The 21,604-nt window shown below is 40.8% G+C and overlaps 1 protein-coding gene across 1 annotated transcript in view; it reads right to left on the reverse strand.

Annotated features, from left to right (window-relative positions):
* The window catches only part of neurl1ab (neuralized E3 ubiquitin protein ligase 1Ab), a 32,822-nt gene extending 17,065 nt beyond the window's left edge, over positions 1-15,757 (reverse strand). Inside the window, exons 1-3 of the mRNA XM_069658877.1 lie at positions 15,550-15,757; positions 10,448-10,689; positions 9,126-9,447 (exon numbers count right to left, since the gene is read on the reverse strand). Of these exons, the coding sequence (XP_069514978.1) occupies positions 9,126-9,447; positions 10,448-10,689; positions 15,550-15,583 (598 nt within the window). The 5' untranslated portion in view covers positions 15,584-15,757. The remainder of the gene's footprint in view (positions 1-9,125; positions 9,448-10,447; positions 10,690-15,549) is intronic.
* Positions 15,758-21,604: the final 5,847 nt, after the last annotated feature.

A 21,604-nucleotide genomic window follows, 5' to 3' on the forward strand; every position in this document is an offset into this window, starting at 1 on the left:
ATCTGGGCCGATTAAATCCCAGCTGAGGCACAATGGCCTGTCCAGCGGCATTTATTTTGGTTCAACAAATCAAATAAATTCCAGGCGCTGAGATCACTTGAAACAGAGCTCTTATGAATACATAGACTGTAATCCCGATGTGTACATGCTGGCAGATGTTCGGTCGAGGGACACTCCTCCAACATTTCGGTTTATACAAAACCCCTCAGTTCTTTGTAACCAACTGGCTGACTTTACAGAGGAACCTTGCTCTACTTACTACAATAGGGTGAAACTGGAAAAATGGGGGAAATCAAGATCAAGATTTCTCAACAGGGCACTCAGATTTGCGGAGGACATGTCAACCGGAACATTGCAATCGTTGGTTTAATCATGACATTGAAACAAAGAGGACTGAGCAAATGGAGTTACAGTTAAATCTGCAATAACCTATTTTTTAAAGACCAGCTGCAGTTGTGTTTTAAGACATACAAAATGCTCTGCTTGACATAATAAACTGTGTCTGATATGTTTTACCTTTACCTTGTAAAAATCCTCCCAATATATCTCCTCCTTCTTCCTCATAAGAAATTCCCCCATCTGCATAGTCCCCGCCCATTATGCAAATTTCATCGCAAAAAACAAAACACGTCTCTGCCATCGCTTAGTGGAAACTTGTTGAAACTTAGCTAGCTTGAAACGTAGTAATTAATAGTAGTAATGTTAACGTTAGTAGTCAGTAGTGACTTTGCAAAAATGACGATGACCGCTACAGCTGGCTTGCTCATCGCCCGAAGTGGTTGCCATAGGTTACACATAATGATATGCAGAGCGTCCATTAACAGGATTGGCTCCTTAGGTTTGTGACGTCACAAACCTGCCAATCTGAAAACGTGTTGTTCAGCCTGTCCTTGGTATGCTGCAGTTTAAAAGCAGCATGGAGATTAGAGATAGACCAATATGGATTTTTCAGGGCCGATACCGATTATTAGTAGTCAAGGAGGCCGATAACCGATATTTGGAGCCGATATTCATTTGCAGTAAAAGTGAAAATATTGGCGTCAAAATTTTGAATAATACAAACTCCAACACTTAATTTTGTTTAAATGCCTTTAAGCATATGTTTAATAAACAAACAAACAAAAAGTGCAGGGAGTTCCCAGGGTCAGCAGCATCTCTTATAAAGTTAAGTGAAAATTTAATAAGTAAAAAGTAAATAAAACAAAGTTAAAGTTAAAAACTTGATTTTCATTGGAGGGGGTCTTTAATACAAACAAAGCAATTCAATTTATGCTTTATGTTCCAACTTTTGTTTATCTTTGTCTATATGCTAAACAAAAAGTAATGGAAAAAGACAAAATCTGATTGAGTCTTTGAATCTTTTATTTTTAAAGTCATTTCCTGGCGCCTTGCTCTGCTCTTGACTCGCAGCCTCAGGCGTGCAGATACCATTGTTTCCTCTATCCATCATGTTTGTCCAGCTGATTGCAGCCGATGTACTACAGCTTTTAAAGAGGGATTATTATGTTGGGCAAGGTGAACGTCTATAATCAGTTCTTAAATAATTTTTGTTTTTAAATAAATGTTTCAACTTTCGGGATAAAAATACACTTCTTTTTTTTTCTTTCATGGCCTGACTATATTTTCCTTGGCAGCTCCTTACCTGAAGTCCTGCCACCACAACATGTTTATCTTTATATGTTATATTAAATATATGTAAAATATGTATTCCTGTTGTAGCTTAGTATAATAGCAAACTACTCCTACTACTACTAAACACATTTTTTTAAACAAACATGGGACACTTTCAGATCCGCTATGCTACCGTGCCTTTAAACTAGAATTTAAGGTCTCTAGGTTTTCTGCCTCCCATTTTGACACCATCTATAAATACTACACTCCATTCTTCACAGTACATTGTTTTGGCAGTGAGTATATAAATAGGATGACTCATGCACTATAATTATGTATCTGTTTCATTACGATACAGCACAATACAGCAGCCGAGGCCCAATCAAAATGAAACTACTACCAGCACATTTTACATTTTGAAAAACGTTACATTTAAAACGCTGCATGGTGTGGAATCATGAACATTGTGAGTGTGAATGTTGGCATTTGAATTATTCTTCATTTAGTCGTATTTTTCTGAATGAATGTGAAGTAGATACACAAAAGGTGAGATTGAGCAGTTGAAGCTATAGCGTGTTGATAGTGTCCTTGGGAAGGTACTGCAGATTAAATGGTTGCAGAGGAGAATAGTTAAGCTGGAACATCGAACACGGCGGGCAATGAACCGACTACAAAATAGAAGTTACCACAGCAATGCCGCACAATCATCTCTCGCCCTAAAATTTTTACCCAAAAAAGGCATCAACATGAGCCCTAACTGGTCCTTTTGACCTGAACATCAGCCGCAGGCCTCAGTGATTTCCAAAAGAGGAGAACTTGGTACAAGGTCTGCAGTCTTGCAGAATCTTAATGCGACTGTAATCAGGTTTTAATGTCCATCACTTGAAAACATATCGCTTTCCATGTGATTTATTGGTGTGATCAGCGTGCAGGGAGGGAATGTGTAGGGAAAAGGGGGAGCAAGAGGGGAAAAAATGGCGACAGGCTGAAGTATGATTCATGATTTCAGACTAATTGTGCCAAAAAAACTCAGCTCGAGGAAGTTACTGAATGTTTATAATGTGGAGACATTTAGCATCTCTGTTTGCATTTCCCCCATCACTCTCTGCTGTTAGCTTTTGGCTGAGAACAGACTTTTGACTAATGACTTTGCATATTGTTATTACCATGCTGAATTTCCAGTTTATTGCTTTTGGATGATTTGGCTGTGAGCGGCAGACCAGAAATCGAACGTATTAGTACAACATCCATTTGCAGTACTTGAGGGTAATCAGGGCCTTCAGGCCTATCACATGTCCCCATCAATCAAAGCCATCTAAAGAGTTTAGTTCTGCTCCCTTATGAAGCCCTGAGAGAACAAGAGGATGACGCCTACACGGGGTTATAAACACAGCATCATTAAAGAGACTGAATTGAATTTTAAGTTTCACTTGATGTTTCGCAGGCGATATTTTCTCCTTCAAAGCTGACCCTACTTCTGCTCGCTTAACAGGTCGTACATATCTGACCTCTCTATATAAAACCATTTCATCCACACATCAAAACCCTGCGAAACTCAACATAATCGGTGTTGACAAGTGAAACAATAAGTGAGATTTCTAGCGAGTGAGCGTGAGCGTCGGGCACACAGAGTGAACATGGACAAAAATAGACACAAAGAAAGGAAAGCACAGCACAATCAGGTCCAGACAGCCCGACATGTTTGTGCAGCACTGATCTTTTCATCATTTTCAGGCAATCTCTTTTGTCTTCAGACAGAACAGGTGAGCCAAAGGTGCAGCGATCTTTAACTGCTCACAGACAGTTTCACTTTTAATTTGAGTAACAGGAGGATCACATAACAGTTAAAAATGGTCTCAGACAAAAGGATGAAAAATCGCTAAGGTGCAGCTATAAAGAAGTAGAATCTAAAGTCATGCTAGCAGCTCTGCGAGGCTGTACTAAAGCAGAGTGGTACTTTGAGCTAAATGCTAGGGTCAGCATGCTAACAGGCTCACGCAAAGCTTAAAGCTCCTGTGAGGAGTTTTTCACTGCTTATGAAACAGACTGAAATTAATTCTGATGCCTCTATATGAGCTACAAAAGCAAACCAGACTATCAGCGACAAGACTCATTATTTCTATATAGTTATGTTTAATGCCTGAAACCGCTGGGGTGGGGGTAGGTGTCAGACGAAGCGATTAACTGCACCCTGCCTTCGTTTATATTTTCCAGGGTAAACATTTAAAGTGAGTGATACATATGACTGTTAAAGAAAGCAGAACAAGATTTCTGGTTAAAAACACCACTTAAGCATGTACAGGACAAAATCAGCAAAGAGATGAGAGGTATGGCTTTGTCCACAGGGGGCGCCAAAATCAACACAAACTGAAAGTTCCTCACAGGAGCTTTAAGTGATGAGATGAATATAATAAATAATCAACAAATATTTTGCTAATGACTTAATAAACATTTCTAATTTAACACCTATAAAGGAATTTATTATGGGCATTTGCTTTGGACTACGCTTACCTTATGTCCTTGTATAAAGTATGTACCATGTTTGTAGCATTTAGTATCCTAGTCTAGCACGTTCAGCACTTGCCAATTAGCACTTAGCACACCTGTGGATGATTGGAATGACATTAGATTTCAGCTAATTGGACATAATCAAGTATTAATTAATTAAGTATTATTGGATGGATTTAATATTTGACCCATATTACTAAATGAGGGAGGACATTAATTTTCGTTCGACATTTTATAAACTGCCAGAGGAGACATTTTACGTAAAACCACATCATGGCTCTAAAGAAAAACTCAGGTGGTCACCAGTCATACTCTTGGAACCGTGAACCAGTTAATCTATCACAATATATTTCACAGGATAAGTGAAAATTTGACTTGCCGGTGGTTCAACATGAGAAGTCATGGAACCACTAAAGCTGTCAACAGAGGATACAAATTGTTACCATCAACCTGGTGATAAACGGTTCAAAGTTTAAAAGGTAAGACTGTTAATCCTAAAATCAAACATGGAGCTTAATCCCAGATCAAGTGTACTTTAAGGGCCTTATGCAAGTAAAATTTCAGACTTGGTCTCGCAGCTTCTGCCAACACTGACGTGGAAACGTTAGTGAAATGTTAGTAAGGAAGAAAAGCGTACAGCAGGCTTTCCCCTCTCTGATGCACTACAGGTCTGATGCATCGCAAGCCTGTGTACATAGATGATTGATGTCAACACCGTCCTCTTAATCACCTGAGAGCTATTCAGCCTCTTGACAGTCTGGCAGCCATTTTGGATCCTTCTCTAATGACTAGAGAGACAGGTTGCAGATGATGTTAGCTGACGCCGGTCTCACGGATCACTACCACTCTGTCAGTGATTAAGTGACTCATCTACCTCTAGTAAACAAACCCCCAGTAGAGCATCTTGCATCCATCAAAAGATGCCTTTGACTCGCTCCGCTTATCAGACTTGGAAGGAATCCATCATACCTGTACAAAACGGCGGATGCTGTGTGGTCTCTCGGGGTTCGTCCCATAAACAAACACATTCTGTTCAGACTGCAGCCATACATGTGTAAAGGGAGCGCCGCTACCTTTTTGACTACAGAAAGGTATAGCATTCCCATATGTATTTCGCTTCAGGGAAATGAAACTGAAAACACTTGCAAGTTATTTGTGACCTGGTTTCCGGAGCTTCAACAACAAACTTTATAAAACTTAGATTCTGAAAAGTTAACTATTATAAAAAACAAGCTCCTAAAACTTCCCTTTTTTTAAATAAAGTGCTTTATGTTCATGAAGCTGCATCTAAAGCCAGACTTCTGTTAATACTGCGGGGATAAATATAGAGATGTTTGTGAAAATACGGCTGACAAATTGAACTTAAAGACACTTATGTTGCTTGAGACATATTATCCACTTGAGGAAACCTTTTATAAATCCCTCTAAGGGCTGATGTGTCTCACATTGCGCTACACATCCTAAACAGCACAGGCTGTTCTGTACAAAACCCAAGCAAGGCACTTCAGTCTTTATTGATAGCTGCGTGAGTAGGACAAGTGTGGTGATGTAACAGATCTTTCTTAAATTGCATGGGCAGCATTGTTGGTCCGTACAACCCCTCAGGCTCAGTTTGATTTCAGCAGATTAATTTAGCTTCCTCTCTTACGCAACACCATCTCAGCTTTCAAGCTGTCTCACTGATCTCAGGATCACCTTTGACTCCTTGCATGGGTGGCTAGCTGCTGCACTGCACTCCCTTGATAACAGCTTAGAGAGGAAACAACACCGCTCTTGAAAAGATACTTAGAGATCAGAATAAGACCTGATGGCAGGAAAACTGTTTGGTAGGAGGCTGCATTGAAAGAAAGCACAAGTGAAAAAGGAAGAGATGTATAGCTGCTTTGATATTTTCCTAAATGCAGCATGTGGGGTAGTAAAAGATCAGACAGATCCAATGGTATGAGAATCCTGCAGAGCATGTGTTTGATGTGGATTATCGCGGGCTCAAAAAAACTTTAGACTGCTAAACTGGATCCCCGTCATAGTAGTAGTCACTGCCACTGTATGGAAAAATCTACCTATTTTTTAAAATGTTTTTGACAGTAATGCAACGTCATCAGGGGCTTAAAATGTTCACCATTTAGTTAAGGCAAAAAAAATCAAAGAATTCATAAGAATAACCATGATGCATTGCTCCCATAGTAAACGCCTTTGTGATCAGATACGGTTCTGCTCACTACACGGGTCTTGAAATTAAAAAGAGTGAAGGCTGATTGGTCTGAGTCAGCTGGGGAATGAGGTCACAGCACAAGAATGATTCAGCTTTGAGAAACAATGGTGAAATGTTTTGGGGAGGAGAAATCTGTTATCACTACCCATATACTGTGTATTTATTTTCTCAGCATGAGGGGGAACTCCGGTGATTTAGCACTACTGCACTCTCATAAAGCTGGGGGATTCACAAGAGATAGATTAAAAGAAGAAACATCGTTTTTAGTCCTTTTATATGGATGAAACTCCAGCAATCCTACATTTCCCATAATGCATCTCAATAGCATCTTACTCCTACCTTATTAATGTTACAACAAAGTCTGTTTATAGGTCTTGGGAGTGCTACTGCATGTAGAAAAAAAGTTGTATAAAGCCATTTGTGGCTTCAGAGGGAGATGCATACGGTCTGATAAATTGCCTCAAGTGATGTCACTTGAGTCAGCGTCAGTTGCGGCTAAGGACTGAGTAAGAAAAAAATTTAGTTTACCAGATTTTTTGCTACTGGTTCCTCATCTCTGATTGAGGCCAGAAGGCTACATTAGCCGCTACTAGCATAACACACTTGAATCTTTAACCAATTTTGGGAGGTTGAGTTGCATTATGGGTAATGTAGGCGCAGAGTAAAAAGATATGTCTGGTTCTGCTGTGTCGATTTTGACTGTCTTTAAAACATTAATAAAAAGCAATCAATGGAGAATTCCCCCAAAAAACCTTATTAAATGGTACTGCTGGTTTTTGAATGTAAATTAGATGGAGTGCCCCTTTAATAAACACATTATTTTCCTAAGTCAGCAGTAAACCTCTCCTAGATTTTTACTGTTTTGCACTTTTATCTAAAAAGCCAAATCAAGGTCACCTAAGCCCTCCACAGCACTTATTAACAGCTCCACGCTCCATTTGTCTCCTGTAAAAAAAAAAGAAAACAACAGCACTGACTGAAATTCCCACCTGGACAGATTGTGTGATAACAAACCCACAACAGGTGAAATTTGGCTCAATTTGTCAGCTGGTGCAGCATTAATTCCAGACCCTTGTGTAAGCATCATTAAGAATGAAAACGCACCCTTCTGTTAAAGGAAAATACGCTTATGTGCCAGTTCACAACAGCAGACTTTGAAGTGTCCGCCCATATTTTAGGGCCAAAGTGTTTGCTGAACAGCAGCCAACCGCCGAGACAATACAGGGCCTCTGAGATATACCATGCTCTCGAGTAGTGACGCTCTCGGGCTATAGAGGAAAGCTGATAGCCAAGTGATCCTTCAGCTGGCTGAGGGGCAGAGGATTTTCGGTTTAAGACGTCAATGTGGGGAAGAGGGTGATCAATGTGGGAAAACCAGAGAAGAAACAAAGGGATTTAGGGCTGCTGGCCTCATTCTCAAGCAGTTTGACTATACAGAAATTTGTTTACTTTTTAATAATGTTTGGCCAGCAGGCTCTTCAGTAAAACATATGAATTTGTGTGTGAACTGATTGCAATGAGATCACGTTAAGTCAAACTCAGACTTTGATCCAAACAGTGAGACATTCCTGTGGTTTGATTGTCCAACAAAAAAACACCCGAGACATGTCATTACCTGACATCATCCCTCCTCCTGTCTCTCCTCTTCGGATGACCAACACACTCCTCTTGTTCTTCGACAAGAGCTGCGTGCTGGTCAGCACCGTGAGGCCAGCGAACCCCAGATAGCCGCACTCTTGTGCTGGATACCAAACAGCCCATCACGAGATAGCACGCTTCTCGCTGTCAACCACACCGCGAGAAATGAGGTTAAATGGCACTATCTACACAACGTGGGAGCCTCTTCTATTTTTATTAAGGGTGCTGACAGCCTCTATTCTTTGGAGAGGGGCAGTGCAATTCGTGGAAATGGTTATAAATAAGTACTGAGGCGTCCACAAGGATTCCTATTTATCTATTTAGCATACTCTTGTATTGTTTTCAACAATTGGAGACGGCTGTTTTCAACGCATGATGTGTTTCATGAATGCATCTCAATCTGCAACCCAAACATACTCCAGATTATTCAGAGCAGTCAAAACCGCTGATAACGACCGGAGGGGACCCGTTTACTCTTAATTTCTTTCATGTAATGACCCTCTAACCACCACGGAGAACTTGTTAGAATAAATTTCAGACATTTTGAAATCTCCCCTTTAGGGAAATTTCTTCTATACTAATGGCCGTGGTAACTATACAATCTTCCTAATCTCCCACCATCTTTTTCCACTGAGCTATTTAGAGGGTGTGGGAAAAGTAGAGCAGCTGTATGTAACATCACCTTTAACCACTCACACTGAAAAAACATCAACAGATGCGGAATGGTTTCCAGAGTAAAAGCATTATAGCTACATGACTAAGAGTCTGCAGCCATGCTGAGGCCGTACCTTGTGCCTAATGTGCTTTTAGCTAAGTTCTTATATGCTAATGTTTCACAGTATAATATTTACCATGTTCACCATCCTTACTGAGCATCTTGAGTATGTTAAATTTTGAGCACAAATTAGGTACTAGAAAAATAAACATCCAGCCTGATTATGACACCAGGTGAGACTCATCCAAGTCATCCGGATTCATCCTCTGCTCACTATAAGTGTCTGTGTCAAATGTCAATGATATCCACTGAACATTAGTTTTTTTTAGTCTGGATCAAAGTGGTAAACCTACCAAATGACAAACCAACCTGCTAATCGCTAGAGGCTTGTCACCCGCATGGCCTAAAATCTCTTCCCTTGGTTCTGAATGGCTGACTCACCGAGCAGCTGCACCCCTCTGGTGAGGCCGTAGACGTCTATGAGAGCCCACAGAGGTTCCGAGACGTGCACCCCGCTGAAGAACAGCATCGGGCTGGACTCGTTGATCCGGTAAAACACCCGGCCCTTCTTGTCCACCCAGAAGGAGATGATGTTTCCCTCGTTGGAGAGCTCCTCCGGCAGCGCTTTGGCCCAGAAGCCGCTCTGGGAGACGAGGTCCGGGCAGGCGTACTTCGGCAAGGTGTCTGGGTTGATCCGCGATGGGTCTTTGGTTGTAAAACCAAGACGCAGGGCGCCGCTCCAGCAGCACTGCTTTTTAGTGATCTAAGGGAAAACATAATTTTAATTTAATTTAATCTTTACATGTTATTCCTCTTTTTTTTGTGTAGACCATTAGCTTAAACGGCTACGAGCACTGCCATGCTAGCAGCTATTGTGAGGCTGTACTTTGTCACAGCATTGCTTTAAGTGAAATGCTAATGTCAGCATGCTAACATTATCGTTATGATAGCACTTAAATGTTGGTAATTCGTGACCTAATACTACATCTAATTTTGGTGTGTTAGCATGCTAACATTTGCTAGTTAGCACTTAACACAGAGTAATCTGAGGCTGAAGGAAACGTCATTAGTTCTAACAATTACATTTTGGACCTGATGATGGAGCTAAATACTACATGGAAGGATAACCACAGATATATCAATTAATCTTTGGCAGATATTCAATGTCTGTAACAAATTTTAAGGCAATTGATGCCATAGTTGCCGAGCTAAAGCATGGCTAAATATCTGTTTTAAGAAAACAAGACTATTACCCATGGTATGTTTATCACCTGCAAACGATTTTTGTCTTATTTCGAACCTGTATTTACTCTGCATTCACCGTGCCAGATAACAGTATTCCTCACATGGCAATGCTTGCCCTGCTCTCTCACTATCGAGACATAGATGGCCTGATAGGTGAAGTGGAAACTTGTTCTAAGCTGCTGCTGCTTTGGCCCACACAAGAGCAGAGAGAGAAAAGAGAGAAAATCAAAACAGGAGAGTAAAGACGGGGGATGAAGAGAGAGAGAGAGAGAGTCAGGCAGCGAGAAGAGGAAGAAAAATAAAAAACATACTGAAAGAGAGCTCGGTATTGCATCAGCGCTTTATTGACCCAAACTGGGTCAATTTTTTACCAAGCTATTCTGTGTGTAGCATCCTGGGATTTATGATCGACTTCCTTTTCTTCCTTTTTATCTTTCCACTGTTTACAGATCACATTCCCAAAACACCGTCAGAATAAACTTACTGGGACACAAGCTTTGTTTTATTTATTTTTTTACCTTCAGCCGAACTTGCTCGTACACAGCGATGGGCCTGTTGCTGAAGGTGATGGCGTTACAGAAGCTGGCCTGCCTCTTGACGGTCCTATGAGACATGTCCATGACGATCTGCGAGCCCTTGGCGCTGGGGTGGAAGAGCAGAGGGAAGGCGGATAAACTCCCACATGGCTGGATGGGCAGGCAGCGCTTGGGCTTGTGGTGGCATCGGTGGGACGTGACGGGAAACGGACCGTTCATAGAATCTGTGCGGGGAGAGAAAAGAGGTCGCTTATTTTGCTCCACAGGTGGGGAACAGAAAATAACATTACTGAAGAAATTCTCTTTACACCAAAAACCCCAAATTTTAGATTCGATTAGAATATTAGATTAGTGAGTGTGTAGCGCCGCAGGCTTCACTTTAAATAAGACACTGACAGTGAGGTGAACTCCAGGTTGTGACCTGCTGTCAGCTCCTGTAACATCCAATTAAGTAAAAATGCACTGAAATAATCTAATCCTTAGCTTCTGCTTTCAGCTTCTCGGGGTAGCAGAGTGCAACATCACACTTGCTGTGGACATGAAAGGAAGACGTGCAAAGTAGATTACATGCAGAAATGTCCTTGAATGGAAGAAAATACTAGACAAGGACACGACTGCTCCCTCGGTTATGTAATTATAGAGAATAATACAGCTGCGACAAGTTTGTGCAAAATGCTCTTATTTTTGAAAGTGGTCATTTCCTGTTACATTTTGCTTTCCTACATCCTGCCAGATTTAAACAGGTTTGAGCTTGACTTTTTATTCTCACCTTGCTGGAACAAATGTGTACAATAATCAGTAAAAAGTAGGAAATCGGAGGGAGGATGAAAACAACGTTAAGCTAGGTGCTAAATTAGCACAGCAGAAAGCAGGCTAAGCACTCCAAAAGGAGCTCTGCATACATTCAGCTTGCAAAAGCAGTGTATTTAAAGCCACTCTTATAATAGCGAGGCATGGCTGTTACAAGTTACTCCCAGTTGTGGCTCAAATGTATGCCTACAAATCGAGTACACCCTACCTGCGTCATCAGAGTAAAACAGGAAGTAAATAAACACAAGCCGGTCCACAAAATAATGCTGCTTAATCAGATTCAGAGACATTTATTGTGCTAAGCCGGTCAGAGGAAGCAGCAAAATAAGAGCAGACCCAAAGGAGAACATCTGACTCACAATATGCAGGAGGCTTTTTAATTTTGTTCCCATGTGAACATGCATGAATCACGACTGATCCCACTTACAGTAACTCATAATAGAGCTGGAGAATCTTTTTTTCACGCCACATCTGTCTTTTTGGATAAAGAGTCTGCCCAAAGTCGTCATAATTTCACACTCACTCCCTTTCATTAGGACTAACTGTCCCCATTTGTGTTTCCACGTTTCTCTCCCACACCAAGGTCAACGTGATGTGCAGAAGGCCTTTACTCGCACAGGTTGGGTTCTCATTAAATGTAAGCACCGGGTTATTTATGACTGATTGATAAGATGGACAAAGTCAACCCTATGAAGTAGTTGGATACATCTTTTCTTCACTGCATTTCATTTGTCCTCCCTACAATGACATTTAAAGGTCTGAAAGTAGCCAATGTGCCAAGCCCGGAAGCCAAATAAATAATTTTGGCCTAATTAACACTTCCTCGTTCTTGAGAGCTGCTTGTTTTTTCACACCTACAATTGGAAGCCTGTGACGGAGCTGCTTGTTTTCTGCCTGCGAGAGAGGTACTGATCATTCTGGCGGTCGCTGATGGCTATTGTAGCTCCTCTTTGAGTGACCTTGGAGGGTTAAGGAGGTTTATAATACGCCCTGGAGATAAATCAATTCAGACTGAAGATGACTTATTATGTGACCTCTGAGTACAGGCCACTAATGTTCTGATATCAGGGCAGAAATGGAGGTTTGAAGACACGATTTCCCCTCCATGAGTGTAAAAACTCCTAATGTGTAGAAAGGAGAAAGAGCCTCTGCCTTCGAATCACAATCAGAGCGGCTCTGCCAAGTGTTCTGGGCTCAGTACAGTGTATTTGTTAAGCTCTTCGCATGCTCTTGTCCCTGCAGAACAATGTCGAATTGTGCTCTGTGCAACAACAGTGGACTTAAATGAAGTCATAACAAATCCTTCAACCATATTGCAAACATGATGTCATGTCAGACGTGATGTCTTCAGGAAAACAAAACAGGCCTGTATTGTGTACTCCATCAAAACCAGGCCTGAGACTGAATGGAGTATTTCCTGTAAGGTCTGGAAACAGAAGCAGCACTTCACAGGCCTCTGCGGATAGTTTGGCAACACTTACACATCAAACCGCAAATCAAATGTCTTCTTACATTCTCACTATATTACAAAGAAATCGGGAGAACATTTTTTCTCACATTTGAGGCGTCTTTGAGCGGGTTTGACATTCAGACATATAAAATCTAAGTAAATAGAAACATTTCGATTAACTCAAAGTTGAGCTTGTTTAAGCCAAAGGTTCTGATGATAACGTGGCTGTTGAAGTGTTTTTAAAAGGTCATATCACCTGACAGAGACATCAGAGTAAACACTGACTTTACAAAGGAGTGGTGCCATGACAAATGTAAGGTGAGCATCTTAAGGAGGGATAATGTTACTCAAAGTAACGCCGCACTCAACATGACTGCCTTTGCTGCCATTTAATAGAAATGACGAACATGCTGAGACAAAGAGCGGCCCTGGCCTCTTGCGCTCCTTGGTGTTGCGTTATTCTCACTAAGAAGCCTCCACAGACGCTCCACCTTGATGTGACATCAGTATGAAGGCTTGGTCTCTCTAATAAGACAAGCACTTAAAGGCGGTGTCCTAAAGAGCAGAAGGGCATGGATATGTCTCTTGTCAAAGCTTGTTTGGATTAAATAAGAGGTAACAATGAGTGAATCTTCAGTCCTGTTACATTTACAGTGCTGTTTATTTAAATTTTGTGACTAGGGAAAGAATATACAGGTCCTACAAGGTAGTCTGATAGCTGTTACCTTCAGTGTCAGTATTTTGCTTTGTAAATGGCTGAATTGGATCATAAGGGTGGGGCCTGTAGGGAGAGTTATTATAAATAAATCGTTTGTGTGTTCTGGGCGCATGAGAGATCACACACATTTGTTTGAAGGGACTGTTTTCTTTTGTTTAACCTCAGAGGTGAAGAAAACTAGAACAGGATTCTTTGTAAGACCAGAAGATTTTGGCACACTTACTGAAAAATACCTCAAAAGCTTTGATTCATTATTTAGACAGTTCCCAATTATTCTTCCGATTACCTAAATACTGAACAAATCAACCACAGCTCTTGTTTTTGATAAATCATAGGTGCTGCTGTAGCGTGCCTGGGTCATGACCTGAGTTTACTGATTTGAAACTAACAATTTGTCAGCAGTGCAAAGGGGCGGGACTTACACGGCTGATAAGGATTATCAAGCATTGTCAAGCTGTGTTCATCAATCAAGCATGAGTGTGGTTTTGTTCTAACTTCACTCTAATCGACATAAAACCCAGCAAATGCAATATGTTTGCATGGCTTCAAGTCAATTTAGACGTTAGATTTACACAGAAAAATTGCTCTGTGATTGTTGGTTGGGGAAAATCCAATCCACCATGGAAATTGATGACAGTGGAGTCAAGGTCAGACTGACATTAAAAATGTCAGTATGTCTGATATCAGGCAGAACAAGAGCTAGTAGTCTTTTAATATTCATTTCAAAATTAAAATGAAATTCAAATGAACCACCCGTCTTTGAAAAAGTGTTTGACTTCTGTGCTGACGTGACGTCACACAGAGATTCCTAAAGTTGGCCAAATGTGGAGAGGCGGGAGCTGAGGGATTCAAGAGCCTGCAACATGACATGGTTTTCAGGGTCCTGACTGAGCTCTTGTCAAGAGTCCAGGAATGTCTAGCAGCGGCCCTGCCTGCACCCACATTCTTGTTTTACACCAGTGGCCTCTAACTGGGAAACTGGGGGGGAAAAAAGAACCCTGTATGGATTTGTCTGTGTCCATCTGTCCATCTGGGAATTGAGATATGAGCCCTACATTCAATAAGATTGCATGAAATTCTAAAATGTTATGAAATAGACAAAAAGGTGGCTACTTTATATATCTTGATCATCCATCAATCCAAAACTAAATATTTTTAATTTGCCGTCACATTAATCACAGAAAAACAGCACCAGTCACACTGGAAAAACTGGAACCAGAGAATATTTTTCATTTTTCTTAAAAAGCGATTTATCGAAATTAATATTTTCTAGCAATTAACTAATAAATAAACTACTAAATGTAATAATACAAAAAAATCTATTTGACCAATGTTTGTATAGACATAATTTATAGATTTCGTTTTTTATTGGGGCGACTTTTAAATTGTCTAAGTCATCAGTTGTCAGTCATCAGCAGCAATAGTGAGTCACGTTACACTTTCATGCTAAAGGCAATTTAGTAATTAAGTTGAATCACTCATGTTGTGTCTATGTATCACTGCCAACTACAGCCAAAGAGTAATTAAGGATATAAAACACTAATTTTGTCTGGGACGTGTCAGCCAAAAAAACTTGACTGATGACTGACCTAATTTAAAAATGAAACCATGAAAACACCAAGTGCACCTGTTCACTGCCATCATTATGCCTTGTAAACATGATCAGTTGATAGGCATGTGAGTGAGGGGGATAAAGTTGTGACACTTCAAACAAGCTGACATTATTGCAGAAAGGTGAGAAAGTTTTGAACCAACTTGGTTTAGTTTGTCCTGTTTGACGTCTTTCACTATAGTCTCTGTATGCAGATGTTTTTATGACGTGATGCTGTAATTGGTGCTTTAACACTTTTGAAAAACAAGACTTCCATTTTATATTCCCTCTTATTTAAATCCAGTCGTGACTGACAGAAGGTGGTAAAAACTTGGCTAAAGCAGCTACTTTCACTTGTCATATATTTTAGGCTGCCATGCAGGACGCCTACTATTTTCATGCACGCAGGCTTAAAGCTGCACGCGCACAGCTCGATTATATCATCTTTTATTTTAACATCACTAATAATCATTATTAATTAAGAATCTTGCTGCGTGATGCCACGATGTGCTTACCGTAGAAGGTATTTCTGGTGATCTGACCTCCCATGGCTGGATGCAAGGTGCGTTCACCTCTCCTCTAAACACCGGCTGGATCCACGAGATTCACGTTCAGCTGCGCGTCCTCAGCAGCGGCGGCATTATACTTGACACGTTCACAAAAAAAAAATAGTCCCGAGCAGACAGGTTGTGTGCGTCCAAAGCCTCATCGACATTAAGCAGCAGGCAGTCAGGCTGCAGAGCACAGATCCAGCGCTCAGCGGCTCCCTCCTGTCCGTGCACAGATCACGCTGAAATTAGCATAAAAGGTGGTGGTGGAGGTGGGGCTTCCCGGGACTATTAACGCTGTAGCTACCACAGAGAGGACCTCATGAGATCTACATGCAATAAATCATCATTATATCATCATAGACACTATTATCTCCCTGCTTTGATATACAGTTAAAGCATCTGTAGGGACTCATTTAACAGCAACGTATAATATTTTTTATTGTTCTGACTTTTGTTTACATGTTTTATGTCACAATTTCTTCCTCTTGCTTTCCCGTAAAACCACAGTTATTTACAGAACAGTCCCCTGTCAAACAGGTTGTGGTGTTGTTGTCTCCCCACCTGTTGAGAGGACTAACTTGTTTGCTGTCCCTTTACCCACTTAAGCTTTCACTTTCAAAACACAAGATGCTTTTTTTTACTAACTGTGAAAAAGGTAGTGTATTCCTAGAATAATGATGGGAAAATAATCATGCTGGGAGGATAATATTCCATCAGCGAGGTCTTACATTTACAGTTATTTGGGCAGAAACTTGCTGGAAACCACACCAGAGAGCAGAAGCTGACATATTTACAGCAGCTCGTATTAGTTTACGATTTAAACCGCAGGAAAACAGCACAGTTCAATGTTAAAGAAGCTTTAACCTGAGGACATTTTTTTTGTTCCTACTTAAAAAGAGATAACTCATTACCAAAATAGTTGCTGAGTGATTTTCTGGCTGTCAGCTAATCAGTTTACTGTTCCTTTATGCTCCCACTTTACTTACTTTGACCTCCTTTCACTTTCAAAACACCGGCTGCCGCTTGTTGCTGCTTCTACAGTACATTCATGTGAAGACGTTCAGATATTCCTAGAATCACTTGAAAATGTGAAAATAAAAATTCAGGAGGAAAAATATTCCAACAGCAGGGTCTTACATTTATAGTTACTTTGGCAGAAACCTGCAGAAAACCACTTCAAGGACCCATCTGGAGGAAATGAAGAAAAATAATACAGAGATGTAACTCAACTGGGTGTTTCTTCCAACAACGGAGGGTTTGTGCACATCTAAAGGCGGCGTTTTAACTCAACATGAAAGTATTTTTAAGATGATGCTGATGCATTGTGACTTCTCGTCTCGGCGGTGGGGTTGCCACGATGACCAGGCGGAGACACCGCTGGCTTTAGGCTCAATGTGATACTGGAGCCCAGACACGGGACCTGAGCAGCAAAGCAAGGGCGGTAAATTCAGATCAGTTTTAATTTTAGGAAGATTTTTTCCATAAGATAAGAGTTTAAGGGGAAAAAAGCAACTTGTGAGGGCTTCCCTGAAGTGTCTGGCGTCAGAGGTTTGGTTGGCATGCTGACCCTGGTGCCTAGCGGGGATCTCTCAGGACCTGCCTTGTCGCCTGAGCGTTTACATAACCCGTGTTGGCAGCCAGGCCTGTGAGACACTGTATTGGCTCTGTAGCATGAGCTATATTCTCATGCTGTTTACACAAACTGATTGCGGTTAACTCGGCTGTCTGTAAGCAATTTGCTGAATGAGGGTAAAGCCATACCACTGGGGGGTTTTTCATGCAACGTTTTGCATTGTGATTTTCGAGGAGGAGCGGTCAGACTGATTGTGTTCGTCACAGAGAATTGGATGAATAAGACTTATGAAAGCAAAAAAAGTGTGAACAGAACACTTAGGAATTTATGGCACGGACCCTGTAGCTATCGCAGTCACGCTTAATGGAGTTTGACATGCCACCTGATCACTGGGCTGTCAACCCCTGATTGGATGTTCTGTAATACAAGGAGAAGTGTTGTTTGCTTTGAAATGATAAAACATGATGCCTTGTGTCCTGCAGTTATATCTAAGAAGAATGCCTCACACACTCAGGAAGGTTGCCAAATATCCAGCGGTGGCAAAATATCAATTTCAAGACAAGGAAAGGCAAATATTATAGTCTAAATTTAGCTTAAACAAACTCATAATTCTGCACAGAAGCAGACCAGTTTTTGATGGATTGTAAATACTACCCAGTACATCATGTTATAGCATGGGACAGCCACATACACAGGTATTGGATTGGATTAGATTTATTTCGAACATGTACAAAAGGTCATACAGAAAACATGGATTACACAAATAGAAAGCATAACGCAGTAACAGATTGTCGAATAGTTTATGACTCTGTATACACATCCGGAAGGGAGTGGGAAGAAGTACAAACTTATTTAATCCCACCCCCTCTCCATAAGTCATTTTTCAATTATTTTCCAGCTTCCTTTTATATAAATCACAATAATTATTTACCTAAACTTACCTATATATATAGTGTTAATACAAATATATTACTAATACAGGTACATGACACTCAGACTGTCACAGACGCATGCTCGGTAGTCCCCTTGTGTCTGTCTGAGGTAAATTTTGTGTGTGTCTTTGAGGTCGTTCAACAGCTCTCTGTTTGGTGTCTCTTTGAGGTCATGTTGCATCTTTGTGTCTTTTGTGGCACTTTTGCATGATTTTATGGTTGTTTTGTACCCCTTTGTACTTGTTTGATGTTACTTTGTGTTTGTTTTGTGCCTCATTGCAGTCATTTTGTGTCTCTTAATGGTAGTTTAGCAGCTGGCCATGTAATTGTGTGTTTCTTTGTGGTGTTGTTGCATCTCGTTGTAGTCATTTTGCATCTCTTTTTGGTAATTTTTCTGTCTCATTGTAGTCATTGTATGTCTCTTTGTGGTTGTCTTGTGTCTGATTGTAGTCATTTTGTATCTCTTTGTGGTTGTCTTGTGTCTCATTGTCACTTTGTGTCTCTTTGTGGTTGTCTTGTGTCTGATTGTAGTCATTTTGTATCTCTTTGTGGTTGTCTTGTGTCTCGTTGTCACTTTGTGTCTCTTTGTGGTTGTTTTGTGTCTGATTGTAGTCATTTTGTATCTCTTTGTGGTTGTCTTGTGTCTCATTGTCACTTTGTGTCTCTTTGTGGTTGTCTTGTGTCTGATTGTAGTCATTTTGCATGTCTTTGTTGTTGTCTTGTGTTTCGTTGTCACTTTGTGTCTCTTTGTGGTTGTTTTGTGTCTGATTGTAGTCATTTTGCATGTCTTTGTTGTTGTCTTGTGTCTCATTGTCACTTTGTGTCTCTTTGTGGTTGTTTTGTGTCTGATTGTAGTCATTTTGCATGTCTTTGTTGTTGTCTTGTGTTTCGTTGTCACTTTGTGTCTCTTTGTGGTTGTCTTGTGTCTGATTGTAGTCATTTTGCATGTCTTTGTTGTTGTCTTGTGTCTTGTTGTCACTTTGTGTCTCTTTCAGGTGATTTAGCAGCTGCTGTGGTCATTTTGTGTTTCTTCGTGGTGCTGTTGCATCTCTTTGTAGTTGTTTTGCAATTCTTGTGTTTGTATCTCTTTCTGGTACTTTTTAGTGGCTTTGTTGTTTTATGTCACTTCGTGTTGTTTTGTGTCACATTGTAGTCAATGTGTGTCTCTTTGTGGTGCTGTTGCATCTCTTTGTAGTTGTAGTCTATTTGTGGTACTTTTTAGTGGCTTTGTTGTTGTTTTTACAGCACTTTGTGTTTGTTTTGTTTGTGTCTGAAGTAGATTTGCATCTCTTTGTCTTTGTTTGAGTCTCATAGTAGTCACTGATGTCTCTTTGTGATTGTTTTGCTTCTGTCTGTTGTCATTTGATTGACTGTCCAACAAGAAATGCTAACAGTACCTTCAAACAGAGGCTCTGTGGAGGGGGTCAGAATGAGCCTTTGCCTAGCAGCCACGATTTAATAATCCAAACAGGGCTTTTCAAATTTGGCTCAATTTGCTTAAATTGAACACTGTTACATTCTCAGCACTTCACAAATATGATCATTATTACCTAGTTTCTTGTGTAATAGCTCTGAACCTTTTCCTAATGACCAAATATGTACTGTTTACCTGACACTTCCTCCTACTGTAGATTATTTGTAGATGGGCTCCTGGCAGGCAGCAGCCTGGTGTGCTGGCGTTGGGCCTCCTTGGACATCTTGACAACGTTCTTCGAGGCAGCAGTGTGCACGCTTGCTCTCTTTGGGGATGATCCTTGTTGAACAAAAACACCATTCAGCTCAGAGCTTGGACCTTCGCCCTGGAGCCATATGCAAAACATTACAAAGTAACACAAGAGCATCATATGATTCACTACAGGGGGGCGGCGGCAGAAAAAGGAACCCTACCCAGCAGGCGCATATCAGAGGTGAAATCAAGTTGTCACATTGCATCAAGAAGTGGTAGTGATCATGAGGTTGTCATCAGGCAAACTGTAGCTAGAAGGGACTCGCAACTTTCATCTAAAACGACCAGAACGCAGTTTATTTATTGGCAAAGTGCTCGCAGAAAGAATTTTGACTACAGTTGTTAGGGGCTCCCAGTGTATCTACATGCTGTGCCAAAATATGCAGACAAACAAACAGACATTCAGTTGTTATACAAAGCAAATCAGTATGTGTAACTCTTCTGGTTCATTATTGCAGTTTTCTCTCTTTTTCCGCACTTTGATAGACAGTTGTCCAGGGTTGTTGATCTTAACAGAAGAACAGAACAGCTTTATTAACTTGGTTTTGATTTTATTTAGTCTGGCGTTGAGCTGTGTGCAGTGATCCGGAGACTCTGAAACTGAAGGATCATCACTGAGATAATGATGTGTTTAAAGACCGAAGGGACTACGTATCAACTCATGGAGAAGCGAACATCTCACTGCATGTATTTAATCATTTAATAACCAAGCTAAATGTCACGCAGAAAGCAGCTTTAAGTGACTCTTTACTTTAGGTACGTATTGCCAGCAGTTCACAGCAGAGTTCCTTTGCTTTTCTCCAAAGGTAATTGCTGTTGACATGTGATCAAGATGGATAAACATGCCCAACACCACAAGCTGCCTCTGACTCAGGACAAATGTTTTCCACGAAGGCCAAACTGAGAGGCAGGACCACAGGGTAGATGTAGGTTTGTAGTGTCAAAATATTTAGAGTGAATTTATTTGATTGTTAACGCTCTTTCCAGGAAATCTGTCATCCACTGAGAAAGTCTCTGCAGAAGTTTTAAAAAAAGTGAACTTTTTATGACAGGATGGACGACACAATTCGATATATTGTATTTGGAAATAAAACCATTCTGAATTTCCTGTTCAAACTGTTTATAAGAGAACCTGCTCTTATATGTCCTACTTTGCCTGAGCCCCAATGTTGAAGAAACAATTTCCACATCAATCATCGTACTTGGAGACTTTAATAATCATATAAGTGATAAATACGGTATTGTAGCCAACAGCAGTATGAACTACTATGACCTCTCTAGGAAGTGTAGATCTATGTTTATTGTCTTCCACTAAGATACACAAACTTATTTGATTGGAGGTCTCTGAGCTAATCACTTTGCATTGCATCATCTAAATGGACCGCAGTAGAGCCACACCCCATTTCTCAGCATGTTTGGCAAACGGTGAGTCAAGGAAGAGGAGTCATGTACGCAAGAGCTCATACTTTGGGTTTACCGCTAAGCCTAGTACTGACACATTTAACCCCAGTTTAATTCCTCCTTTTTTGTGTCTCGAGCCCATTTTACACTGCCAGTTCAAGGCGGGATTATTACACACCTGTTATGTTCCGTCTTCCGTGTAAAACACACTGAGGCTAACATCGCTCGCGGGACTCGATAACGAATGTGACAGCTGTGGGAGCCTAGGCTGCAGTTGAGGCGGCAAACTTGTGCTCCCGGCTAGCTGACATAGAATATTTCATCAAGTAATTTTAAGTCAAAGATCCAGTGTTTTAGCTGCACGCTAACGGAAATTAGCATCCAAGA

This window comes from Semicossyphus pulcher, unplaced genomic scaffold, assembly GCF_022749685.1.
Source record: "Semicossyphus pulcher isolate SPU_LCO1_2020_fin unplaced genomic scaffold, fSemPul1.0.p SCAF_12, whole genome shotgun sequence".
In the NCBI taxonomy this organism is placed as follows: domain Eukaryota; kingdom Metazoa; phylum Chordata; class Actinopteri; order Labriformes; family Labridae; genus Semicossyphus; species Semicossyphus pulcher.